Source organism: Archocentrus centrarchus, chromosome 10 (genome assembly GCF_007364275.1).
Source record: "Archocentrus centrarchus isolate MPI-CPG fArcCen1 chromosome 10, fArcCen1, whole genome shotgun sequence".
NCBI lineage: Eukaryota > Metazoa > Chordata > Actinopteri > Cichliformes > Cichlidae > Archocentrus > Archocentrus centrarchus.
The window spans coordinates 3,828,544-3,856,053 of NC_044355.1; the positions used below are offsets into that span (position 1 = coordinate 3,828,544).

General features: G+C 39.3%; 1 protein-coding gene across 4 annotated transcripts in view; it reads right to left on the minus strand.

Annotated features, from left to right (window-relative positions):
• Window positions 1-1,142: 1,142 nt before the first annotated feature.
• ldb2a (LIM domain binding 2a) overlaps window positions 1,143-27,510 on the minus strand; it is a 104,871-nt gene continuing 78,503 nt past the window's right edge. The window contains exons 4-9 of one of the 4 annotated variants that reach the window (XM_030740010.1): window positions 24,902-25,024; window positions 18,966-19,049; window positions 11,586-11,709; window positions 9,596-9,649; window positions 8,708-8,838; window positions 1,143-2,824 (exon numbers count right to left, since the gene is read on the minus strand). In XM_030740010.1, the coding sequence (XP_030595870.1) occupies window positions 2,594-2,824; window positions 8,708-8,838; window positions 9,596-9,649; window positions 11,586-11,709; window positions 18,966-19,049; window positions 24,902-25,024 (747 nt within the window). In that variant the 3' untranslated portion in view covers window positions 1,143-2,593. Of the gene's footprint in view, window positions 2,825-8,701; window positions 8,851-9,595; window positions 9,650-11,585; window positions 11,710-18,965; window positions 19,050-24,901; window positions 25,025-27,510 lie in introns of all 4 variants that reach the window. The other 3 variants (XM_030740009.1, XM_030740008.1, XM_030740007.1) reach the window with 3 other exon arrangements.

Genomic DNA, 27,510 nt, shown 5'->3' on the forward strand with positions numbered 1-27,510 from the left:
AGGACATTCCTAGAGATATTTCATCCTCAGTTATTATTCATGTATTTACATTTCCCAGAATGCATTTTAAGGGGAGGTGGTGTATGAACATGCAGTTAAGGGTCTTAATATTAAGTGCATGTATGAGGCATATGTATTTCAGTTGACCTCTGTAATGATTTGACATCTATGATCATAGTTGAACCTTAATATTTAAAATTATGCTGCACTGCATTCTGAACCTCTGTAGCAGACATCTCCCAGTATGCTCATTAAAGGTCATCAGAAAGCCACTCTGTGAAGAAGGTGTTTTTGGTAGATGGCAGTCATTTTCTGCTATTATATCCTATTGTGGATGCAGGGAGTTTGAAGAAACGCGGGTTGCTTTGGCTACTAATCATTATCATAATAAGAAAATAGACATAAAATAGCAATTATGGCCCAAAAATCTAATTCTCTTTCATTTAAATATGCAGCTGGAAATTAACTGTGCCTTCATCTTCCTGTCTTTTGTCCCCAAACAATTTTGTTTTCTCCAAAATTTTGTTTCTGAAAAAGACCTTCAAGTGCTAAAAAATAACCAAACAGCCAAACAAACAAAAAAACTAAAAAAAACATTTCTACAATGATGATTTATCAGCTCGATCTGCTAGTTCCTCCAATATTATAAAAATGTCTTTCAAATAATTTAGACAAATGAATGTAAACTTAACACACACACAAAATCAGACGCTGGAAAACTTACAGCTCCGCGCACACATCGAGCATAACAAAGTCAAATCCAACTCCTTTGTAAGCACGGTTTATTGGCACACATAATGGTAAAGCATACATACCAGACATCAGATATGACACTGAACACCTCTGCTATATAATGTACAAATGGTGTCTAATAATACTAGGCTCAAACATATTTAGAAACGTGTTAGCTTCCTTACAAATGCACAAATAAATACCCATAAGATCCAATTGTATAAAGACATCTATCATTGTCTTCTTGCCCATTTTCAAACAAAAGTCCAACAAAAGAGATCAGGGATATACTGTAGTATCAATTCAATCAAAGATTAAAGAACAAGTGTGAACACAAACACAGGGATCTCGAAGCGTTTCTGTCGGGTGGATGGGATTTTATCTTGTCTTTAAAATGTTAAGATTGTGGGTTTTTTTTTTTTCCTTTCTATTTTTTCCTGCAATATGTCACAGAGTACACAACAAATATGATCATGTGACTGTGTGGCCGTTAGTAACACTGTGGCTTTGGTTCTCCACTAGCTAGAGAGGGCGTTAAGGGTTCTGACAGAGGCAAACCAGCATCCATCCAAACCACCCAACAGAAATCTGAACCTCCTGTACAAAACAAAACAGCTGCCATGTCCAAACTGCTTTCAGTGGCTGATTTACAGTGGACAAAATAGATTCCACCTCTATTTACAGAGCTACAAACCTTGTTACAGTGTTCCCAAACTGATGAACCCAAAAGGAAACTCCAACTGATGTTTTTTATAAAGCACATATATCAAACAAAAATAAAATTGCTATAAAATCATGCAGGAAAAGGCTTTAGTATCAGTTTGAGAGTAGGTCGTTAAAGGGAAAGAAGTCCAATTTTCCAGGAAGGAAAAAAAAAAAGAAAAGAAATCAACAATAACGCGTCAACGTGTGTCAGCAAAGTTCACATACTGATCTGCAAAATTACAACGTGATTGCAAAAGGATTCTGAGAGAAGCGAAATACCAATAGACTACAAACACAATCAAACTGGTTTGCATGAAATCACAATCTGTGACGACCGCAGTAATGTGGAAAAACAATCCTAGGACACGAGTTTCCCTTGTTTCAAAGGAGTCCATAGCAGTAGAGAACTTTTATTTCCCCTTAATTGGAAATGGAAATAAACAGCAACAGCAGAAACAAACCAACAGCCGACTGAATTTCCAATAAAAATGCAATAGCCTCAAACAATATTTCATTTGTCTCCAATGCGGTTAGATGCTTCCATTGGCTCCGGTGGCCGTTAAAAAACACTATGCTTTCTTGAGCTTGCTTATTTTTTTTATTTTTATTTTTTTAACATTTTGTTGGTTTTTTTGCTCTTCTTCTTTTCTCCATCAGCAGGATGACTTGTGACCTGGAGGTCAACCAATCACATCTGTGGTATTCCACTAGATGAGACGTTTGTAGCTGAGGGTCCAACGAGGAGAATTTGATCCCCAATTTTCCACTGCATTCTTGGAAAAAAAAAAAAAAGAAAAAAGAAAGAAAAGAAAAGAAAAAGAAATCCCACGCCTTGTTATTTTTACATTATAGCTGCATACAATCTGTATGCACTTCTTGTCTGTGGATATTGCTGTGCAATGCTGCCAGTTCTCAGTGTTCTCATAGATGTTACAGTGATTCAGAGAAGAAGAAAATATCCAGGACGGACATACAGTATTTTGGCTGGACATGCCGGCGGTGAGTTTGCAGACGGAGGGGGGGGGGTTGATTCAGTACAATGTTATGAGGCGTAGAAGCACTGCCCTCAGGGGAAGTGAGGGGGGGAGGTTAAAAAGTCCAGTCCACATGGAGTCAAGGATCTGTTGTTTTTTTGTTTTTTTTTCCTTCTTTTGTTTTACTGTGAGGGTTGAGGCGCCGTGCTCTCGGGCTTGCTATCCTGGGTGGCGGGGGCTTTGCTGCTCCAAGGGGCATTGTTGCCCAGAGCTGGGGAGCTATTAAAGTCGTCTTCGTCATCCAGGCCGTTGGTGGCATCATACTGCGTGTTCTCCAGACGGGTGATCAAACGCTCATCCTCATCCCCAAACTCGCCGCCCATCAGGGTCGGCTCGCCCACTACCATCACGTCCTTGAGAAAGAGAGGAGAGAGGAGAGCAGATAACATTTACATTCCGAGAGCAACAAAACACATAAATGTTCTCATTCCTGGGTACACATTTTCAAAAGGTCACAAGATAATTCAGCTGTCCTCACAGCTGTGTCACTTTATCACTCACTTTTTAATTCACCTTCCTTTAAGAGGTATAAATATAAAGCAACACTTAACCACCCTCTTTTTGTTCTTCCCCTTTTTTCTTTTATTTAACTAACTCCCCCCAATTTGTTAATTTCACTCATTTACATTCTTTAAAGCAGACTCTAACTAGTTTTGAAATCTGGCATACAAATATAATTAACTTTTACACATGCAGCCATGAAATGATTTTGGTTTTGTGCAGGACTGGCTGTATTTAGCCTTGGGGTGATTCAGAATTAATATGCTAAAGTGAGTGAGAAATCACCAGAGAAGAAATTAATGCATATCTGTTTCATCTAATTCTCAGACCAATGCACCATCTGAATATCAAATGAACGCAGATCCACCCGAAAAGACCTTATAATAACATTTTCATTACTTCAAATAAATGATTATGTAGGTTGTCCATTTCCCACAATTAGAATTTAATCAATGACATTTTAAAATGGAGGGCTAAAAATAAAAGAAAGAGGTCATAAAAAAAAAACAAACATTTACTTGATGAGTCTTTATCATCTTTCATTTGAAGAAGCCATACCCAGTTGGTCTATGATGGGAGTGTGTGTACAGTGTGTGCTTTTCAGCCCTTTCTTCCAGTGGAATGACAGTATATGTGTGTGCATCAGTGTTTTTTGAACACTGGTGTATCCAGTGATCCAATTTGTATGGTCTATCCCTCTTTAAGTACCCCACACAAATGAAACCTTCCCATACAGATAGCAGATTCCCCCAGCGCGCCGTACCCATACCAATCAATACTCATCATGTAAGACATATTTCACAGAGACGGCCCTCTCACAGAGGGTCAAGGAAGTAAAGGAGAGAGATTTATCCATTATCCAGTGATATCCGTGACTCTTGTGATGTGAAGGGATCTGGATGGAGAGGGATGCCCCATGTGTGAACTAAGTTCATCTGCACTTTGCAGACACACAATCACTGGAGTATAATTTGTGAAGCACTGTGAACACCGATCAATGGGTTCTATATCACAGCTTTATTTATTTGTGCATCTTTGTTAGTCTAAGCCTAAGCAACCCCCCCCCCCCCCCCAAACTGGCGAGCCCCAGTGACATCCATCGTAACCTGGGAAGAAGCTGTACAGTTAAATGGAGCGCATGCTTCACTGGCCATGTGTGTCAACGCTGCCCTGCTTAAGAGATCCTCCTCTCCTCAGCCATCTCTTCTGCAACACACATACACAAAAGACCAACATTGCGCTGGCACACAAACCCAGATAAGCCTACTGTACAATCGCACACCTGAACATCAACACACGCACTTGAATGCAGATTAATCCTGTGTGTGATGTACACAACACCCACAAGCCTCACGCAGCAGACAGAGCAAACACACGATCACACTCAACGAGCACTGATGTAAACACAAACAAATCTAGACAACTTAGCACACCCCACACCACCCACTTAAAACACACACAATCTTTGATGGGAAGCACCAACGAGGAGAGGCAGTTTATTTATCCAAGCCATCCCCAAAACCCCCCCAGCGACCACTTCTACACCCCACTATGCCTTAATCAGGCTAATTAATTTAGGTGAGCTTTTCAACTAAATGACAATATCCACACTGATTTGTCAATTTGCATAGCTAATTAAGTCATTAGCTAAAAACGTGCTGATTGCCAACAAGCCTTGCATTCACCATCTGTTCCTATGAGGAGGCCTGTCAACCTACCTCTGGCCAATCCTGGGCACCCCCCCCCCCCCCCCCCCCCAAAAAAAAGAATAAATAAATCAAAAACAAAAAAACCCCTCCGATGATAACAGCTGGTAGCTAGTCTGAGACCGGGGAGCACTAATTGTGAGCTAATTAATAGTGTCTACTTGTCTACTCATCTCGTTAAGAGTTAGCTTTCGCAGTAGCTAAGCGGTGAGGCTTTGAATAGGCCGATGCAGCGATGAACGCCTCCCTGCTCCCTCCATTCACTGAGCAGTGTCATTAGCATATTTTTACAGAGATTAGCTGTAAGGAGCACAGAGAACATATTTGCTCCTCGGGCCGCCGAAACAACAAGTGGGAATTTGGCGGGATAGGGATGCCAACAGGATAAAAAGGTAACTGTCCCTTAAAGCAGCAAAGATAAGAAAACAGCATGAAGTAAGACAACAATTTTAACCAGTACATTACTGTCTTCTCTTTGTGCTTTCATCGTTTTATCTCATAAAAAAAAAATCCTATAACCTAATAGTTTTTTATCAAAACTTACTCAAACAGGAATAAATATCACATTTCTTGGGGATTATTTTCAGTGGCGGATAAATACAAATTCAGGTCACCAGTGTGCATAAATGAAGTATTTATTATAAATGTGGTCTGCCAAGTTTTGGACTCATAGATATTTTTTAGTGTCTCACTTCACTGTTGGTTTTTTCATGTGTACAATTGTGTCATCAGACGAATGGAATTATTAAACAACACGGCCAACCTCAAAATTGTCAGGCAAGTCTTAAACATACATACGAGTTATGTCTGTAGCTATAAATAATGAAAAAAAAAACCCAAAACGTGTGCCTCTGCCACCTGAGCACATGATGTTTCTGACTCCAAATTCCTTCCTCAGTGTAGAGCCCTGAATGTAATTCAGTGGCGGCTCTCTTGTTTATATTCAGTGAATGAACAGCTGGTTAAAAGTTTACTCAACACTATGTCTTCTGTTCACTCCCTGTGTGCCAGTCTCACAAGGAGAATTAACTGGGAAATGCTGCTAGAGAGGCTTGCTGGGTATGAGAAGCAACACTCCGCAAAACTTAATTTGAACCACTAGAGGTCAGTGTTGCTCATTCCATGATCACACCACCAACGCGCCACCACCTTCCTTCCCCCACACCTCCTCTTCTCCAGCCGCTGGTAACCCCCCCTTCCCCTTGTGAGGGTCCACTCCTTATTGTTATTGGGCTCACGTAGGCTTGTGTTCAGCCACAAACGAACAACTTCTCAGACAAAGACAGCAGGCGCGCAACATATGTAACCAGCATGTTACCAGCCACGCTGCCAGTCTTTAAGAGGCGTGTGAATGCACGGCATGAGTGGTGCGGCTGGTGTGTGTGTGTGTGTGTGTGTGTGTGTGGGTGGGTGGGAAGGAGGTGGTGGGGAGGATGGGGGCAGTGATGGAGCAGAGGGTGTGCATGAGAGGGAGGAAGGGGCTGGGGGTGGAGGGTGTATACAGATATCGGTAATAATGAGAGCTGGCACAGAGCCACCCTGCCTTCTAGAGAGAAAACAATTTGCGCGTGCTTTGTGTATATGTGTGTGAGACGTACATTATGTGCGAGATGGAGCGAAGGAGGTAAAAGAGGAGAGCGAGGGCAACAAAAGTAAAAAGACGTCTAACCACAGGACAGAACATGGAGGGTCAGTACGGTGCGAGTGTGTGTGGAGGTGACCCAGAGTTTGTTCCTTATTCAAGAGTAAAATTAGAAAAACAAGAAGAATGAGAAAAGCAGCATATAAACAAGCCCTACATAAAGTGAGAGGCAGCCAGTCGATCCAGCATTAAAATGATTCAACCTAATGGGATGTAAAGTTCAAAAATTTCTTTTTATTAAACCCCGTATCCCACAAATGACTTGCATTTCCTTCAATTTGTTGTCAATTAGTGAATTTGCCATAATGCAAAACGTGCTCACTGAGGACGTTTCTTTCTTTATCATATCCACTTTTGGAACATAATATCTCTCTACTGGTGTTAAAGAACACAAACTTTTTTTGTGGTTATATTTTGCCAACTTAAAGGACTTGGTCAAAGTTGGAAAAAGATTATGATCTTGGTCAAATATTGAAAAAGTCGAAAGTGATATGAACCACCGCACTGCATGTTTACTTTATTAAAACTGCACTGAAACCACAGTTTGTTTTTTTTTCTTTAGTGCTTTTGCTGCCTAAACCTAACCGCAGACACTCTCCAGTGTCCTGCACTTTATACATCACTCTGTGTGCAGTGCTTACACGCATGAGTTTACTACATTGCAGAAAATATCTCTAAGAAATATAATCAAGAGTTTTATGTTTTCTTTCAAAGCAAATTAACAGTATATGAACACAATTTCTGGTTGTTGTTCTGCACTCGCTTTATAGAAAGATTTTAGAACCCTCACATTTCCCATTAAGCAGCATTAGTCGTGTGTACAAGACAGCCGCACATTAATGCTAACTGGCGACACTTTAATGTCAATAAATTCCTTTTATGTTTGGAATTGGCTTCACTCTCAGTGGCACTGAAACGTGTGTTCAAAAACAGCGCACCAGTGTGGCTGCAGAACAGTAAATTGGATGTTGTAGTGTAAATATAATACAGTGTGTGCATAATGAGCAGCGTATGGAATGACAGTGCAGCCTCTGCAGACTCTCACAATGGCATCGAACCCTCGAGGGGAGTGCCAAGCATGTGGTGTGATACTCAGCTGTTTAAGAGGCTATTTAACCTCTAACTGTGTCAAGTGGCCTTTTATGGAGACCTGCAGCTAAATCAGGCATTCATACACAATCGTAATTAGTTTTGCATAAAGTGAAGGTGTTCAGTGTTGATCTGAATGCTGTTTACTTTGGACTTTTTTGATTTGACTTTTTTTTACATTTATGGTGTAAAAATGGATTCTTCTGTTGCTAGATGAGATTCATTAACAACATACCTATTTACACATGCAATATCTGGGTTACAGCTTACATTTTTTCTTTTCATTTGATATATTTGTTTTATTTGTATTCATTTAATTTACAGCGACTTCTCATTGTTTCTGTTATTTTCCATTTACTGCTATTTAAAGTTTATTGTTTAACTACTTTATGAAAAAAAAAGGTTCAAAAGCAAGTGAGTCAAGTGTTCGCATAAAAAAAAAAAATACTGCTCAATACATCTGTACAGTATATGGATATTGGCATCAGCTTCGATAATCCCACATCTGCTGGACTCCAAGGATTCAAACAAGAAAGCTCATTCAAAGGCTAGCAATCGGGATCCTGAAGTTTTCCCTGGACTGTGTTTGTTTATCTCTGAGATGCTCTTTCACAGCAGTGCACCGCGTTACATCCATGCGAGTACAACTGGAGCTAGCCACCAGTCCTCTGGACAGTTGCGAGTTCCGGTTCTTGCTCAAGGGCATTTAAAGTGTGGTGGCTGAGAGAGGGCAGAGTGTCACTTACCCCACCCACATTTTCCCATTTGGTCCTGATATTCAAACCATTTAAAAAAAAAAAAAAAAAAAACCTCCAGGCTACAGCCACTTGGTTGAGCACCGGGGTCATCGGGGTCTTTCTGAGCATGCATATTCTGACAAGCATAAAGTTTACTCTGAGATACTCGAAGAAAATTAAACATGTAGCTACAACATGTGATGCTTCCCACAGCAAAGCAGCAGCAGAAGAGTTTCATTCACCTTTTTTTTTTTTCTTGCTTGTTCTTCATAAACCTGCTTTTTTCACTGTATTTTATGTTATTTCTCTTTATCTTCTGGGGACAGATGTTTTCATTCACGTCCCACAGGGTTTCTTTGTCTCAAAACACAGGTTTTAGTTCCTTTGTTACCCTCTCCTTCTGGATTTGTCCCCTCATTTGTGCAAATAATTTAAGCCTAATAGCTGCAATAGCATTTGGAATTTCCTGTGCCTGTTTGTAACCCCATAAACTTGCATGTGGAGACTTAGAAAACAAAACAAAAAAAAAGGAGGGAAAGTGGAGCTGATGCTTACAGGTACCTGACTGGAGAGGCTGAAGTTGGTGGCGGGGCTGCGTTTCTTGCTGGCAGTGGTGCCCACGCTGCTGTTGGCGCTGCTGGCTGAGTTCTTCCGTTTCCTCCTCTTCGTGGTTGTCTGTCGGGCAGGCTCAGCTTTGGCGCGACCAGCAAAGAGAAACAGAGGCCATGCCAAGAACATAATGCATACAGACGGAGACAAGGTGTAGGGGTGTGTGCGGTGTGTATACGTGCGTGAGGTCAAAGAGTAAAAGTTTTGTCAAAGTCAGATGCATGAAAACATGGATGTTCGAAAAGTCTGTATACATGCAAGCATGCAGAAAGAACACACACACAGAGACGTGCTGCACAAATTCTACAGCAATCCATGTTTTGTTTTCTTCAGAGCTGAAACCACACAAGTGTTAACATCTCCCAAGACATGCACTAGTAAGAAAGAACCCCCTTTTTTTTGTTTTTTGCATAAATGCTCAACAATGGACCCTGATGCTCATCGTAATGTAAATTTGTTAATGATTTCGGCAAAGCACCCAGTGCGGTGTTCCTCAATAGCATGAACCAGATTAAAACTGCTCTAGTGAGGCAGAAAGCCCATCTGTGTTTGTCTCACTAACTATGCTTTTATGTATGCATTCTTGCACATTCGTCTGAATTGCTGAGCATGGCTGTGTTATAGTTTTAATCACTCTGTGTTAGAGCGGTTTAACATGCATCATCTAACCTGCATCTTTTTTTTTATTCAGTGCAGGTATGAGGACCGTGTTATCGACATGCAGTTGAGCATCCATGAAAAACTTGCACACAAAAATGTATTTCAGTGCATCGCGGTGAGCACCGGGGTGCCACTTTCATATAAGACTACAGACAATTGACAGTGTAAGAGAGAAGATACCTTTTTTGTGATTTGTGGGAAATATTTCCGTTTTGAAGTTCTGTGGGTGTCCAGCTGAAACCGGAGCCAAAATCAGTTTTATTTTACTCAGGAGATTGAATAATTTCTTAAACAATTTAAGACAGAAGGAGACCAGAGACGACAACATAGAAAAGGGAGAGAAATAATTGAACATTCAATGCTATGCAGATGCAACTTAACACCACCGGGCAACTTAATAGAGATATATTATTCTACTTAAGACCCATACATGAAAGTGCAATTAAATCATGAAACCGTTATTATTAAAAAAGATATAAAACACTGGCACAGGTTAAATAGAGATCTTAGTGTTTCTAGTATTAACAAAATAATTTATGTAGCGCATAATTTATGAATACAAGATTTTGCAAATCCTGCCAACATTTGTTAGAAAACATTATTCCTTTTAATCTCAAGAGAGAGAAGAAAACACTGCTGTGATCTTCAAACAGATGTCTGAAAATGAAATACATTTTTCGAGGTTCTTACTAATCACACCAAGGGAGATGCTTTCATATTCAGTTATAACAACCATCGACTCGTGATACAAACAAAACTGAAACTATAAATCAGAGGCAAAACAAGAGGAATTTTTATCAGTCTTTCTTCTGACTTTGACAGACGTGTGTGCAAAAAAACAAAGCAAAAAAAAAACAGGCCCATTGTCAGAGACAATCATTTCTGTTATCCAACTGGTTTCCTCCGATGCTGAACCAGTGACGCACTAAAATCACTTCCATTTCCACCAAAAGGACTTATCAGAGCATAAATGCGCCTGTGGCTTCCTTCCTGGCTAAATCCCAACCAGTTTCCAAGCTGGAGAAGAATTGCAGGAAAAGGAGAATAACACGCTACCAATAAGGAAAACCCCAATTCCAGCTAAACTGCAAAGATCAGGCAACCATGATGTCAAAATACAGACAGATGGTAAAACGCGCTGAGAGGATCCCTGACCTCAAGGAAGAATCAGGCTTCATTTTCACACGGTGGTTCAGAGCCAGAATTCCCACCTAAATGCCGCTAAACCAAATAACACAATAAACCTGCATGCATATACAGTGTATGATAACTCTTTAACAGCCACAGGGGATTTCATATCAAACTGTATTTTTCTTCCATAAGTACAATTAACCATCAATACGGGAGTCTTTTTTCCCCCCAAGACTTTATATTCATAAAATGCTCTCTATGTTTTTTTCTCTGTTTTCTTTTTTCTTTTCTTTGAAGAACGTCGTCGACGCTGGGGAGCCGCCGGCCAGGGAGCTGGATCTACTAGTTTGATTACACCCAGCACTCTTAATTAAAGTTACACAGGTCTGAGTCAAAGGCTTTTTGACTGGTGTTGGTTTTTAAAGACATCTCGTCACGCCTCGCTAAGCATTGCTGTAATTTGCAGCCACTCCGATGTGTCCAAAAAAAAAAAAAAAAAAACCTCAGCTTACTCCTTCTCTCCAGCTTAAGAACCGCACAGCCAATTTAAGCCTGGTACTTTTCAGAAACCACCCTGCAAACATCAATCATAGAAAGCTAAGAGGCTCGTTAAGATTGGCAAGGCTGAGATTCAAGAGGCAACCCTGAATTCTGATTAATTTCATATACCTGACAGGCAAAACATATTTAAGGGATTAAGACATATAATGGCAAATTTGGGAACATAAATGATGCAATGAAAACACATTCTGAGCAAAAATATTCATATTCCCACACGGAGTGATGGGATGGAATTAAAAGCTGTTAAAAGGATAGCAGGGAACTTAAAAGCTCAGCAGAGGAAACAATTAGATCTTGGGCCTGGATCCGAACATTTAAGAAATTGTTGTCATTATCCAATGTAGCTAATGCCGTCTGGGACATCAAATGTTCACGTTCAATTAATTATTATTGCATGAACTGCATAGTAAAGTACAGAAATCACATTCTTCTAAACCTGTGTGAGTTATTTGTTTGACTGGAAGTAATGGGTAGTTACCTGGTGGGGCTACCATTCTCTGCCATTTTTGGAATAGGCATGTCTTGAGACAGTCCCGGGGGCTGAGGTTGTAGGTCTTGTGCCTTGACATGAGCTCCTGCATGGGCTCCAGGATGACACACAACTGCAGACACAACAGGACAAACCGCATATTTGGTTAGAGGAGACAGACAGCGTCCTCTTCGCGCTGCCGCTGCTGCTGTTATTAAGGTAAAGAACAACAAAGAACATAAAAATGCCGAGTTTGTTGCCTAATTAATCACACACGGACTGACTGTGAGCTATCCATTAGGCAGTAAATCTAGTCTTTATGGACACTATTAATATAGAACCTTTAGAAAACATGTTTACTGTCAGAAAGTGTTTCAGGGAGGAACAGAAGACAGAAAGAATAACGTGCAGGGTGATGCATTTTAATATACAGTAAGCAGCCTTTGTTGAGCTGTTTACAATTCATAGCAAAAACATATTCATGCACACAAACTTGGGCATATATTTGTCTGAGCATTTCTGCTTTACACACAGCCAACTCACAGAACAATCCATCGTTCTCACTTTGTCCTCCAACAATACTCTACTCCTAAAGAGCCCTTAGTCCAGTATTCACTTTGGAGAAAACTGTAAATCTGTGGAGATCTGCTGTAAGAGGAACCAGGGGTCATCTTGTCATTTTAAATACATCAGGATAAGCTTATCCAGAAAACATCTGGATAACATTACAAGTTGGTCAGCCCAACTTGTTCGGCGGCAGTAACCATCCAGATGCTTGTTGGTGGAGCTGGAGGAGAGTCATTGGCCAGTTGCAGACTTGCCTGCATTAAACCAATCACAGGGAAATACTGGGATCAAACTCCAGGCAGCTTGCCTGGTTCATATCCTCTAACTGAATCAAACTGTTCTGTTTTTCTGACTCACTTTTGTCTGTCTTGGAAAAACTGAGCATTAAACATTCTTCAACATCCATCCATTTTTTTTAACAGCTTAACCAACTTAAGGTCACGGGGAGGCTGAATCCTAGCTCAGCTGACATCAGGCAAAAGGCAGGTTAAACCCCGCACAGGTCACCAGTCAGTCACAGGGCTAACAAAGAGAGACAGAGAACCATTTATGCTCACACTCATACCTACAGCCAGTTATGAATGAGCAACTATACTGACTGTGGACGCTGGAAGTCCGGGAGAAAACCCACGCAAACAAATGTAAACTCAAATGAGCCCAGCTGACCAGGAGGGCCTATCTTATTATCTTATTATGTAACGCAAATAATCATTTGTTTGTCAAATTTTAGCTCCAATTGTCAAAAAGGTCTTAGTGGGGTAAAAAAAAATTCTGACTGGCTGTCAAATATGTGTTATTAGTTGTCAGTGTTTGGCAATTTGACCATAAGCTCTTTTTTATTATTATTATTCTAAACTCTTAATTTAAACTTCTACACCACTAAATGGGAGTCAAAGGCAGCAAAATGTTGAAATGGCTATTTTTAGCACTCTTTATTGTTGTTTAGTTATCAGAACCAGCTGACTTTGGGGGCTGCACATGCAGGCGCTGTGTGCAATCGATTCCCTTTGGTGGTCGTGCAGTTTGCAGCCACATGTTACTGCTTATAAGAACATGAAATTGTCTTACAAAGTGAAATAGATGTGCTCCTGACACTGGCTACAATTAGATTCTGACCTTATATTACATTCTGGCCTGAAAAATCTGCCCCGCAAAACAACTTGAGGCGTCTTCGAAAACAAAACACTTAATTGCCATCTTGCACACGTAAAAGTTGTCTTCCAATCAAGACCTGCATCAACACAATGGCACAATTCTCTCTCTGAAACTGTCAAACTGTTATTTGAGTTAGGGCTCAAATACATTGTGGCTCAGGTTTGGAGTATAACCTTTTGGTTAAAGAACAATCATGGACATGGTTAAAAGAAAACATTGCAAGCAGGGAATAGGAAATACATTATAAGAGAGAGAGATGGCACTAGAAGTTTCATAAAAAAAAAAAAAACATCTGCTTCCTATGCCAGGTGTGTTGTTGCTGGAATACAGAGAAAAACAATCACAACAAGAAACACTGAGGGGCAAACCTCCACCAAGACAGCTCACTCTCTGCACAGTATTTAGTTTAAGGGATATCTTATTAGTTTTCTTTGTTCTTTTTGAATGTACTCTAAGAAGTTTGTGGTGCAGTAAAAGTCAGATAATATCATTTGTCCTGTCTCTCTCCCCTCAGCAGATGACCCCCCCTCCCTGAGCCTGAGTCTGCCGGAGGTTTCTTCCTGTTAAAAGGGAGTTTTTCCTTCCCACTGTTGCCAAGTTCTTGCTCGTAGGGGGTCGGTCTGACTGTTGGGTTCTCTCTGTATTACTGGAGGGTCTTTACCTTACAATATAAAGCACTTTGAGGCGACTGTTTGTTGTGATTTGGCGCTATATAAATAAAATTGAATAGAATTGAATAAGAGAAGCATGACAGATATTTACTTTGATTACACAAACATTATGTAGGAGCATATAATGGATAATCGGTATTGAGTTGTAAATAGCTGTACCCGAATAACTTGAACTTATTATATAGTATTATACTACAGTATATTTTTTACTAACTAGACAGCTTATATTTTTTATGAAAGTTTGACCTTATTAGACCTTGAAGAAAAGGTCAGAGATCCGAGGTAACTTGATATTTAGAATCTCCATAAATCATTCCCTATATATGCTTATTCGCTGTTAATATGTACAATAACAGTAAGAAACAGTTTTTATTATCACTTTGCCCTCAAGATCAATCTATTGACCATGAAGGAGGTCAAATGTGACATTTGAAATCTTTATACGTATACGGTTCTTTCTATATGTTGACTATACACACCACACTTGTGAGAATCATAGTTTCCAGGTTATAAGGCTTTATGTCAATTTTCAACCAATAAATCATTAAGTTGACCTTGATGACCTCGGTGGATGTAAGCCAAATTTTAATGGATTGTTAACATGACCCCACTCTGCACCCTTACAAAGTTTTATCAGAATTCATTCAAAACTTTTTGAGTTATTGTGTTTACAGACAGACTGACGCACAACTGCTACCAAAAACATAACTTCCTTGGCAGAAGTAATTCCAGTGTTTTGGAATCTTGGTTGAGTAGTTTGGCGACAAAGACAGAGAAGCAAGACTGAGATAGTTTGGACATGTGCAGAGGAGGGGTAGTGAATATACTGGAAAAAGGATGCTGAAGATGGAGCTATCAGGCAGGAAAGAGGAAGACCTCAGAGAAGGTTCATGGATGCAGTGAAGGAGGAAGGTTGGTGTGACAGAGGAGGATGATTGGGATAGGATGAGATGGAGGCAGATGATCCGCTGTGGCAACCACTAAAAGGAGCGGGCAAAAGAAGAAGACAAAGAGGATGACGAGGATGAAGACAGTATTTTGGTTATTATCATAATCTTAATAATTTAACGAGATTATTCACATTATTCTCAACAAACATGCATTTATTGAACTTTGAAAAGTGGGTCTCTTTTTTTTACATCCTATTTTCACAAACTTAACATAAAATTTAAGTGGTGAGCAAAAAAAAAAATAATAATAAAACAGAGGAGGATGTTAGGACCAGACTAATGGGAGTTTTTGGTCTTTAAACCTGTCTCATAAGGGTAACAACCACTGTGCAGACAGACTGGCACAAGACTGTATCAGAATACTTCTTAAACAAGAAACATAATATTCAATTATTTATATTTACTCATATGCTTTGACTTCAATATCTTTCATGCCTTAATTCCATGTACAGTTTTATTTTCTGATGTGTTTTTAGAATGCAGGGAATTCAATTCCAATGGAGGATAATGAAGTCCTTGCCAAAGAGATAAGATGTGCAAGGCTGTCACAGTAGTCACGGGGAGAGCCAAAGCTACACCCAGCCAAAAGCAGAGTAGGTGAGATCTTGATGACCAACGGCTAACTTTCCATCATCTTGGCTTGGCCTGAATTAAATGGTGAAACAGTTTGGAGGGATTGAAAAAAAAGCTAAAACTGTAATTTTATATTAAACCCAATTAATTGTTCAGCCCTAACTTTAACTGTGTGGTAGCAGGTGTCTCTACTGCTTACTGTAGTAACGATGTAGATAAATGTGCCCACTTTTCCCAGTTAACTGTATGAATTAGCATGGTGTTTGCTCAGTAGGATGAGCCTGAGACAACGATTATTTTGGCACTCTGAACTGAGCTATTAATAAAGCTATGAAGCTGTGCAGCTTAAACATAAAAGTATAACCTGCATGGATAAAAGCTTTTTAAAATTTATTTTGTGGAAAGTCACCAAACTTTAAAGCATTTTTTAAAATCAAATTTTACTGTTGATTCGACACATGTTTTTATGTCCTGGAGACCAGTGAAATGGCCATCTCCCCATTTATTCAGATAGCAACTTCAAAATAATTGCCCACATAAGTGCTTAGAGGTGTTACCAAGAAGGCTAGAGAAAGGCAAAAATTGCCTCTAGGAGGACTCCACTGCTGGAGTTACATACCATAAAATTGCTTCTACAGGTTCTAATTCCTATCACTGTTTATAGCTAAAACCAGATTGTTTTAGCTATCATATAACGCAATCATATGTCGCCACTGGACATTTACTGGAACAACTGCTCCTGGCTTTTGTTCCAAAAGCCATTTAAGATGAAGACTCAGTGAAGTAACAAATTTAAGAACATACTAGAATCATACTACACATAATATCTTCAGTCTGGAGTGAGTCATTTGGGCCACTGCAGCCTCACAACTACAGCGCAGCCAACTAGAAAAAGCACAGTTGTTTCTACTGTATCCCAATCAGAGTCTGATATGAGGTAAAAACTGCTGCAGTAAAAGTAGGCGTGGCTTAGCAGGTTGCTCAAGGGCACTCTGACAGTCATTACTGATAGAAAGGAGACTGTTAATCATTCACTGCATGCTCAAATGATCTCATGTGACCTTCAGCATCGCACCACTCCTTCTATTTTGATGTCAGCTCTAATCAACGTGCTCATCCCATCTTCAGCTGTACTATACAGCAACTTAGAGAAGGAAAAAAAGGGAAAAAACTAAAGGAAATGTTGGAAGGGGATGTACTGTATATGTGATATCTACACTACTGCTTTATGTACTGTACAACAGCTCTGGAGGCTTTTAGACAAACCAACAGCAACACCAGGAATCATGTTTTACCATGATGGATATTCAAACCAGGGACCAGTCAGGGGTTTTAAACTAGTCAGTCTAACAACCACAGACTCAGCTTACACCAAATTATCCTACATAAACATAACCATGTTGCTTTTCCCTCTGTTCGGACGGCACTGTTTTGATGCCATGCCGCTCGAGGTAAAGTGAACATCCCTGTAGCAGACTAATCCCATGTTCTCCTCTGATAGTTCCCTTCTGACACAGTAATATCCCTCCGCAGCTCAGCCAACAAGCCCTGGCTCTCAGCCTGAAAACAAGGGCTATTTTCAGGCTGAATAGTAGGAAGCCGGCAGCTCCAATACATGGAAAGGCTTAAATACTCCAAATGAAAAAAAAAAAAAAAGAGCGTGTGTGTGCCTCTGCGAGTGAGAGAAAGGCCGGTTGTAACCCCTTAGCCAGGAAACTGTCAGTCTCTTTTGGAGGGACTGATAAACACTGGGAAAGGTCTTTTCCAGAGACACATTATTGCTAGTTTAATGTGAGGAAAGGGTGTATTTTACCTTGACACCTTCAGATAACAGTAAAGGGAAAATATCATTTGCAAAGTGTCTGACATGTTGAAAAATAGTGAGCACACAGCAGTGATTCCCGACCTGAATATCAGGACCGCCAGAGGAGGTCACAAGATGAATCTAAGGGGATCATGGGATGGGTAAATGGGTGTTAGAAAGAAAGGAAATCAGTTGGCAGTTGTTCTTGTGAAAAATAAGAAACGAGACAGGCTAATAAGAGGAAACTAAAACGGGACCTTAGATCTATGTATCTATAGAATCCATAGACTGATACATAGATCAATGAGTGTTCAGACTTCCTGATGCCCCTTTAAACCGGAAAACGCCTGCAAACGTTACTTTTAAACACATCAAATATTCCGTGTAGTGTGTTTTCATTATTGCCAAAATGAAAGCAAATCTCAAAACAACATTAAATCATTTGATATGTTTCATATTTTCTGTTCCATTTAAAATAAAACCACATTGCGTTCTGGAAGAGACGGTCAAATCCTAATTTACCAGATGCATGTAAATTCCTGTAAAATATTTGAGGCTCAGAGAGCTGCCACAGCGCGAGTCAAGCTGGGACTGTTTAGACACACACAGCTTAACCTCTTCCATGAAATGCACAGTGTCAGCAAACAGAAAACAAGACACAATCATTGTTTCAAGCACTGACCGTGTGAATCAACAAAACAGAGAATGACCAGAAACTAAACCTCCATCGAGTAATTACAGATGCTTGATTTTTTTTTCTTCCTTTTTCAGCCACATAGCAGTTACTTTCTGTATAGACGATCATTGTTATAGAAAAACAAAAACAGTCACCCTGTTCCCTCTCACCCCCTCTGTGTGTCTTTCTTCACTCAGTTATTATAAGCAGCGGAGGTGCCGTTCTCTGATTCGCGCGCCATTTCACAATTATGAGTCTCAACAGGGAGCGTTCATTAACGTTATGCTAATTTTCTGTATCCAATTAATTCTTCCCTCTCCCCGTCTCTCTCCCGCTCGCTCTTGTTCTCCCATTTGGAAATCGTAGCTGTCAGTCAACGCGGCGTCGAAAAACACAAACAGAGCGCTGTGAAATAATCACTAATGTATTCAGCCGGCTTATACTTCCCATTTCCGTAAATTATATTGCTGCGGTCAGGTATGAAAACACGTATATGCAGACAGTAAAGAATAAATAAGTACTTCTTTTTTGTTTTGATGCCATCCACTTTTGAAATTCTACACTTAAGTTTCACTGTGTTCAGCACATAAATAACAGCAGCCGCCAGTAAAAAAGAGAAAAACAGGCACATTTACACTAACAATATGACTGAGGACTGAAAACAGTGGCTGGGAATGATGCTCAAGCCAAATTTACACATTCAAACAATCAATATACCTGCAAATGCAAATGATTAATTGGAGCGCATATAATGCAATAATGCCAAACGATGACAAAACATGAATATTTTACATAATAAAAAAGTTTATTCAGTCTAGGCGTCCAAGGTAGTTCGAAATTATGAGAAACAGTTCAAATATGGACGAGAACTGCTCCTCAGTGTGCATCAAGTGTGACAAGATGAGAACAAAAACAAAGGCAGAATGACAGTCATAAACATTGTCAGATGCACACACACACACACAGTCATACACACACTCACAGAGGACTTACCCTGAGGTAGTTGAGGGTGAAGTTGGTCAAGCCCATGCGAGTGATGTTTTTGGACAGTTGTTCCAGCACCTGAGGGTCTTGTGCCTAAAGTTAGCAGCAGAGAAATGAAAAGAAAGAACAAGTTATATAAATGTATATTTTCCCTATATATATATGTACACACATATAAACACAGGCACACACTTTATTTTTATGTTTGCAATCCACAAAACTAATTATCTACAACCAATTAAGCTAATTGGCATTCACTGGTTATGTACAATCGACACCCTCCAGTCATAAATGCAGCTACTTAACACTGTTACTGCAGTTGTGCCCTTAACCTGAATAGAAGCTTTTTTGGGTTTTCATTTCACACTCTTGTCAATTTGTGGGCTATTTAATCAGTATTACTTTGTCATTTCATTAAAATTTCCACACATTTCCATTTTATTTTATCTTAAGTGGGTTTGATGATGTTCCGTGACATATACATAACGGTCCAGCCTGCAGAGAACATTTAAAAAATAATGACAAGTGATTGAAAACTATAGCCAAAATCTGCAGATATAAAGAACCATTGTGCTTTATGCTTTTATGAACTGTACCTAAGCACAGAGTGATCAGGTTGTCATGCTATAATTACACAAAAGATTCAGCACTGACCTCATACAAATCATTAAAAACAAACTAAAATGCAAAAAAAAAAAAAAAAAAGCCAAATTATTTGAGGGCATCTGAAGACACGTGATTATTTGCTGGGCTTGTTTGCCACTCTATGAATGAGCATTCAAATCATAAAAAAGCTGAAGGCATCGACAGAGCAAAATATAGCCCAGTCTGAGCAGAAGCAGTGAACACACTTGCATTCGGTGCCTCATGAAAAATGCATAATTCTATCTCCAGTCACATCTCTGTGTGGGGAAAGTCAAGAGGGAAGCGAGGAAGTCCTTTTGTACTATCAGCAGACCAACGTGAGTGACAGGAGGACTGAACTAGTGTGCATTATTGGCAGCAGACGGATCACCATCTGAATTACTTTACTCATCAAGCAGAATTAGGCTGAGTGTACTGTATGCAAGTTTGTCTTGGCAGCTCTGGTGCAGAGATGTTTCAGCAGGTTGTGTAGTAGCTAAATGCTGGCACATATGGTGCAGGGATGACAGAGGCACTCAGTTCAAGAGGCCACACAAACAACTGAATTCTAGAGCCACATATTCAGAATTTAAGATGCGTGGCAGTGGTCCAAATATGAAAGTTTAAACAACGAAGGCAGTGCCCGTGGGTATCTGCAGCATATGCATCAAACTTAAAGTGAGGGGAGGCAGGCTGCTGCTCAGCAGTGGTGAAACCTAATCTACTCAAGTACTTAAAATGCTAAAATACTCCTTGTAGATTAAGACAAATGATGACCTCATAAAATAATCACCCACCCAGCCAGTTAGTCAGCCATGTATGCTGTAGTTAAAACTAGCTTCCATATTAATAAAGACCAGTTTTGTCAAAATTGTTGCTTCACTGTGCTACAATTTTCACTGTGAGTTGTGTGTTTTTTAATGTATGTATTCTTCCTAACTACTGTGTACGTGCGCCAGGTTTATGTGCTTTAAGAGCCCATCTAGGGAAGGGTGTTGCACATGAGCTTTGAATGGTCTAAATAATGTAACAATAAATAACAACATGTAACAGCGAAAGAACCACAGGTGGTGCTTTCCAGGCTAAACCGATTTCATTACAAGAGAGCACGTGTGCGCACACTGAAGCAAAATCTTTTGGGTGACAGGTCAACAACAAAAAATATGTAGTCAAACAGGGGAAACTCTTCACCAGTCAGACTGGTGCCTGAAGACAATCCTACTGATGGAGATGTTGCCTTTGTAGGAATACTTTATGCTTTAAGAATTAAATTATTAAATTGGAGCCAAATAGTGTCATTTTGAAACCAGGGACAGGCTAAAGGGGGGAACTGGGGTGACACTGTCCCACTATGTGATGTTAAATAATAATTAAAAGCAGTGAAAGTTTATTGTTTATTATTTAATTAAAGAAATCTTTACACTGTGAAGGACGGACCGCTGCTTCACATGTCCTAACTCCATTACTTTGCAAACTATGATCAAAGGATATTTACTTCTACTAAAATGACATTTATTTACTGTTGTAAGTAAAATATATTGTATTAGGTCTGTCGCCTTGCTGTTAAATCCTGGCTACTATATTATTAGTGCACAGCTGCGTCTCCTCCCACATGAGGCAGGAGGCCTGTGCACAATAAAATCATTATAAAACTAAGTTTTTTGACCAGTTTTCAGGTGCTTTTGTTCGTTTTTTTATTTTCTAGCAGAAATTTCAGATTTCCCACGAGCCCCCCCTGAGTGGTTGCTGAGGCGTCCTCTGCCACCCTATTTAAAAACTCCTAGAAACACCCCTGCTTGTGATGTTACAGTGTAAATGGGTATTTTCACACTGCATTGCTAGTTCTCCTTCAGATCCGAATACTTCTTCTATGAGTGCAGCTGCCTCCGGTTGCAGAAGAAATTAGGACACTCTCTCTCCTAATTTTACTCACACAATGCGCTTCATAAAAAACATGCAGTGCATGTGGTGTGTGTCTCCTTGTGCACTACAGATTCTGCAATATCCATTTAATGGCAGTTACTGTGCATTTGTGCATTGTTACTGCCATATTTGCATCACTGAGCATTTTTACTGCTCCCACAATAAGGACATTAACTTTTCTCCAGTGGCGAAAGTACATTTATTCACTGATTGTAATTAGTTATGAGCTGCTGTATTTTAAAGGAACATTTCCATTTTTATTGCCTCTTATTTCTCCAACACAATACGATTTACGAGACAAATATTTAATTTTATCCCAGTTTGCTGATTTCACAGATAAAGTTACAAAATTCTGCAGATTAATATATTACAATTAATAGATCAATTTAAAAAAAAAAGTTGATGCAAATTATTATAATAAAACTCAAAAGTTTCCAGGTGTACTTTTAAACATCACAGCCATACATAAATCTGTCCTTGACTAGGCGCAACATTACAATGATGCTTTGATTACTAATAATACAGCACTGTGGGTGGGTCCAGTTGGTGTGATGGGTACATTTACTCCTAACTGTGACGTATGCTCCAATTACATGAATGTATGTCTGCTTTGAATATCTTAACCGTGGTAGTGGAACTTATTTAAAAGTACGTGATCTGCACTCAACGCTGCTTTTTAAAAATATGCATTTCAATCTAAACTAGAAAACAAATAACTTCATCAAGCTGTTTCTGAAGAGACCGAAGATTTAGTTTTACTGCTGGAGGAACAAGACCTGAATAATAAGGTGATACACCTGTCAGTCAAGTAAACGAGTGCCCTCTGTAATAGCACTCCTAAAAGCCATCATTAAGACAAACACAGGAATAAAACGCGAGTTAAAAAAACATACAGGGTTGCCTCTGATACTTTCTGCAGTGGACTTTGCAGGAACTGTAGAATTCAGCTTTAAAGGTTTTACAGGAGAAATGAAGTGAGTTTTGTTGGCTTCATTATTATTGCCTCTCTGAGCTGCGCATAAGAAAATTGAGACACAACCCACCTTTATTCTGCTGAACTGCAGCAAACTATTTAATTCATAATTAGTTTTTAAAAGCCTTTAATGCACTTCGTTGTCCATGTATGCACGTTTTCATCACTTAATTTAAGTTGAAATATACTTTTTTTTCTTACTTTTAGCTGAACTCGATCTTTTCTCTCTATTTCTGCTTAAAAACATTTTTGATAATTGTTTAATGCCCGATTTGATCAGTCGGTGGGCAATGATTAATATTAATTACTGGCCAACTTCTAAAAATTACGTTAAGAACAAACTTTACTTCTTTTCCAAATTCTTTCTCATGAGGGACGGGAGAAAAAAAAGTGCATCTGCACTAGAATCTACAGTTTCAACTTTCCCATTCTGGCTCCCATGTGCCTGTATCTGCTTTCATTAGTCCAGGCAGTGATCAAAAGAGCGAACTCGTACACACACACACACACACGAATCACCGAAGATCTGGCCAGGACCCACAATACCCCACAATATCCCACTTTCCAGGAATTAAAGTGAATACCCAGAGGGGCCAATTTATTGGTGAGTGAAATTCATATGAAGATTTGGCCAAAAAAGAGGCTGCCTCTTACACATACCTTTAGCTGCATGGGTGTAAATAGAAATGTTAAAGGAATGAGCCCCGTTTTACTTATCAAGCCAACTGAAGATGTTCAATGTATCACAAATGTATTAAATATCACAGCTGAAAATCTACATAAAAGCACCATAGCTTCTGCTTTAATTGTAATTTTCTTCAAGCTCAAACCTGACACATTTAAACCCGCCTGACTTCATCTATCTTTTGTCATTATGCCATCGTTCCTTGCAACCTTTTTCAGACATGACATTAATAGAAAGAGCAACATGCGTGTGTGATAGTCAGTATTTCATATGTGTGAGGAGGCGGCATCACTGATGTTAAGACAGCAGGGATTTGAAATTTTTAATGATCTGAAGGGAAAACAGTGCACTCTGTTCTTTCACTGTTAGATTTTTAAAACTTGTTTTGCTACTGAAGATGTCATTAATGACCACAGTGGGTGCAATGGATGCTCAGCTCACAATTCTCTCATCAATTAGGTGGAAAACTCTGCTGTCTGCTATTAAGTCAGGAATGAAAATGGCTTTTTTTTTCTTAGTGAAAGTGAGGGGCTCTGTCAGATTTGTTACCACCCTATTTTTACGATTAAAGTCATAAACCTTGTAGAAAAAAAACTGCAAGTTTACAAGAAAGAAAATTCAAATTTATGAGGGAAAAAAAAAAACAGGGAAATTGTGTGTTGGGTTTTTTTTTTAGTCAAAGAACAATATCACTTCACTGTTCAAAGTTAACTTGGAAAAATATTCCTAGATCTATAACTCATAAGAAAAAGAAAAAAATACCAAAATATAGACCACTGACTAAGACTCAATTTCCCAGTTCACATATTATTTTGTTTCATCTAAATTCAGAGTTTTGTTTCTCTGAATTTTTTTCCTTCAGTGGCTACTGGATACACCGTTGCAAATCTTTTGTTTCTTGTCTGATTTTTTTTTTTCCTACTTTCAAAATGCAGGAAAAAAATACAAATGATAAAACACTTATTTGATCATAACATAAAAGATGACACAAACTCTGACACTGACCTTTAATTCCTCTCTGCATGTTTAACCTCATCCTGCTGTGTTCAAAACAAACGCGTGAGGGGTTTGCGTTAATGTTACCTTGTACGTTTTCTGTCGTGTCTCTGACCCGAACGGGACCTGGCAGGTTTTCATACAGAGATAAACGTGCAGAAATCACATTCATGTAAAGATGTGCATGTCTGAGAGGGGGGCTTAAGAGAGCTTTGCACATCTTGGGCCCTTGAAACATAAAAAAAGGCTCATTGAACTACATTGAGGTTTGTGTTAGCGTGCGCACAATTTGGCTTTGTTTATTTGTGAAATCTCTTGTTTTTGAGCTGCTTAGTACAATTTTAGTTCAAATTCATCTGGAAGCAGAAGACCTCCTGCTCACTCCAGCTACACTCCACAGCTCCAGTTACTAAATGTGTGTTACACTTAGTGGAATTAAGCAGATTATTCATTCGACCTTGTTTTTTTTTTTTTTTACTCCCTCTCTCTCTCTCTCTCTCTCTCTCTCTCCTTTTTCAGACAAGGGCCCTTTTTTATCCTTGGTGGCCTTTGATGTCTGCAAATAAATTGGTTTGCAAAAATCCTTCCAAACTGCTTTGTTGGCGTTTAAATTTCATATGCTCATGAACAGCTTCTAAAAAAGTGTCTTAGCAGAGTGCAAGGACCCTTGTTAGTATTCAAAAAGTGACACCTAAATGGGCACATGCGGGGGGTTTTGTCGCGTGTTAATGATGTCAAACTCACGTGCATGGCCAGGATACTGCGGGGGATGAGTTCTCGGTACTGCCGGATGGTAAAGTGCCACGTCTTGATCCTCATCAGATCATCAAAGGCAAACTCCAGTATCAAGCGACCCTCCGTACAAACCTGGACAAAGATCACACAGTTAGTATTACTTTATATTTTTCCTCAGCCTGATATCTCTTTCAATAATCTTTAACAGGCTGGCAGGCAACCACCAGCTGATTTGGACACAGATGAAAAACAGAAATCAATGTTTATTGGTCAGGAATGATTCTGATTTTAAAAAAAATATAATAATAATAATAATAATAATAATAATAAAATGCTGGAAGTGTTTTGTCTCATTTTTGGAATCCGTTCAAGGACTTTGTAGTATGTAGCGAGCTATTATGTTCCCAATATTTACTCTGCTCGCTTCCCTCATTCACAGCATCTGTCCTTGGGCCTCTCAACCATCCAGCTATTTCTAAAATGTGAAAATAAATGTAATCTGGAGAGGGGTGTGTTTACGCCAGAGACAAAAGAACTTCAGGTCAGAGAGAGTTGCCAATTAGGAGGAGACAGAGAGAGCGAGCAAGAGCGAGAGAGAGAGAGAGAGAGGGAAACGAGAGTGAGAGAGAGCGAGTGAGAGAGAGCGAGTGAGAGAGAGCGAGTGAGAGAGAGAGAGGGAAACGAGAGTGAGAGAGAGCGAGTGAGAGAGAGCGAGTGAGAGAGAGCGGGGAAAAAACATTTTTTCGCCCCTTTAGCTGAATTCAGCACTTGCCGGGGCCCTTGCGCTTCTCCCGTATTTTGTTGCTGTGACAACCAGGCAAAGAGAGGAGAGAGAGAGAAATGGAGAGACAGACAGAGCGGGGGAGGGGGAGGGGGGATCAGCTGATTAGTTGGCATGGCAACAGCAAAGATGTAATCCCACCAGACACACTCTAATCAATGCCCCCAGCGCAGATGGTCTCCTGAGGATCAACAAGAAAGAGGCTAGCGGCCATACTGCACCCCCACCCCTGCATCCCACCGCCAACACCACCTCCTCCTCACCCACATCCCCTTCCACTTCCCACCCACCTCCTTTGGTCACGTGCCAACACACTCAGTTAAAAAAAAAAAAAAAAAAAAAAAAAAAAAAGGATAAATAGAAGCTCAATTGCACAAAAAAAATAAGAAAAAAAATGGAAATAGAGCTGCTTCTCTGCTGTCTTAACTAAACATGTGGATAATGTATAATGTTAATTTACTGAGTTATACAACCAAATGGGATTACAATACTTCCAGTGTACAAAAGTTTAGTTTACCTACCTAGTGTATTAATAAATGTCTGATTGGAATAAATGAAAAATAGATACAACATACTGTCAAAAAAAACACTGCTATCCTTGATTATTTATTTCTGTTATTGTCTCATTTCTGACACTGTAACGTGCATGGTGGACTAAAGTTTTTTCATATTTGACCTGCCGCCTGTCTTTGCAAACATATGTTTTCCCCTGAGTTTGTACTCTATTTCTCTCATTTTAATATGAGAGCATAAGAGCATCATCAGCTGACAGAAACAAGAAGAAGTCATGAGACTATCATCAGCTGGAAGGATCACATAAAACACCAGTTAAAAAGCTTTAAGAGCTCCGTGCAGGCTTTAGTTTGAGGACCGTTTGCACTTCATTCCACCTTAAAGGCACATGATGCATAAAATCAGATCCACCAAGGTTAGTGCATATATGAGGAATGTCTAAGTATTTACTCGATGGTAAATATTCCTCTATTTCTACCTACTGATTGCTGAAGTTGCAATACTGGATTTCTTGATGTCTCTTCTACTGCATAGTAATGTAATAATTTATTTACATTTTAAAATGTTTTTTTTTTTTTATTTGACTCAAACAGGAGCAAACTCTTGGTCTGTGTCTGTGCTGCAAATTTCTCTTCAAAGTCTTAAACTTTATAAACTGAATGAGAAACTTCTTTTTTTTTTTTAAAGAAAAAAATGACTTTCTTTCAGTCAGTGACACAGTTCGGTGCTGATGCAGGAGTTTTATGTGCAAACACGTTTAAGGGATGTGCGTGGTCTGATAATGGGCTTGTCTGGGCCAGATAAGAGTGGATTTGACTAAAGCAGTGTTTGGAAATAATCTGTGGTGTTTAATGGACAGTGACAATTGTCTTTATTTATTTATTTAATAAATTTAGTCTAATTCCAACAGCAGTTTGTCCAATGGCTGGCCTCAGAGTTCAAAGGGAAAGGAAGGACACACCATGAAAGGACACACTGAAAAGAAATACCTTCCAAACACAACTAAAACTGCATATCTGCAAATTTATGGATTATATTTACATTTTTAGGATAAACTCATGTCTTTGTCTCAACAAAGACGGGGATGTTTTTGTATGGGTGGACAGCAATCTTCTACTTCTTGGGCCAAATAAGCAATTTAAAACCTTTACTTGATTACCTAAAACTTCATTGTTATGTGACTAACTTTCCTAACTAATTAAACTTTTTACATTTACTCTATTACACTATACTTTAAAACTACACGCATTCAATAAGTTTTAGAAAGTATACCTGAAACTAAATATATGAAACATATACATTTAGAAGTAGTTTACGCTTCCTA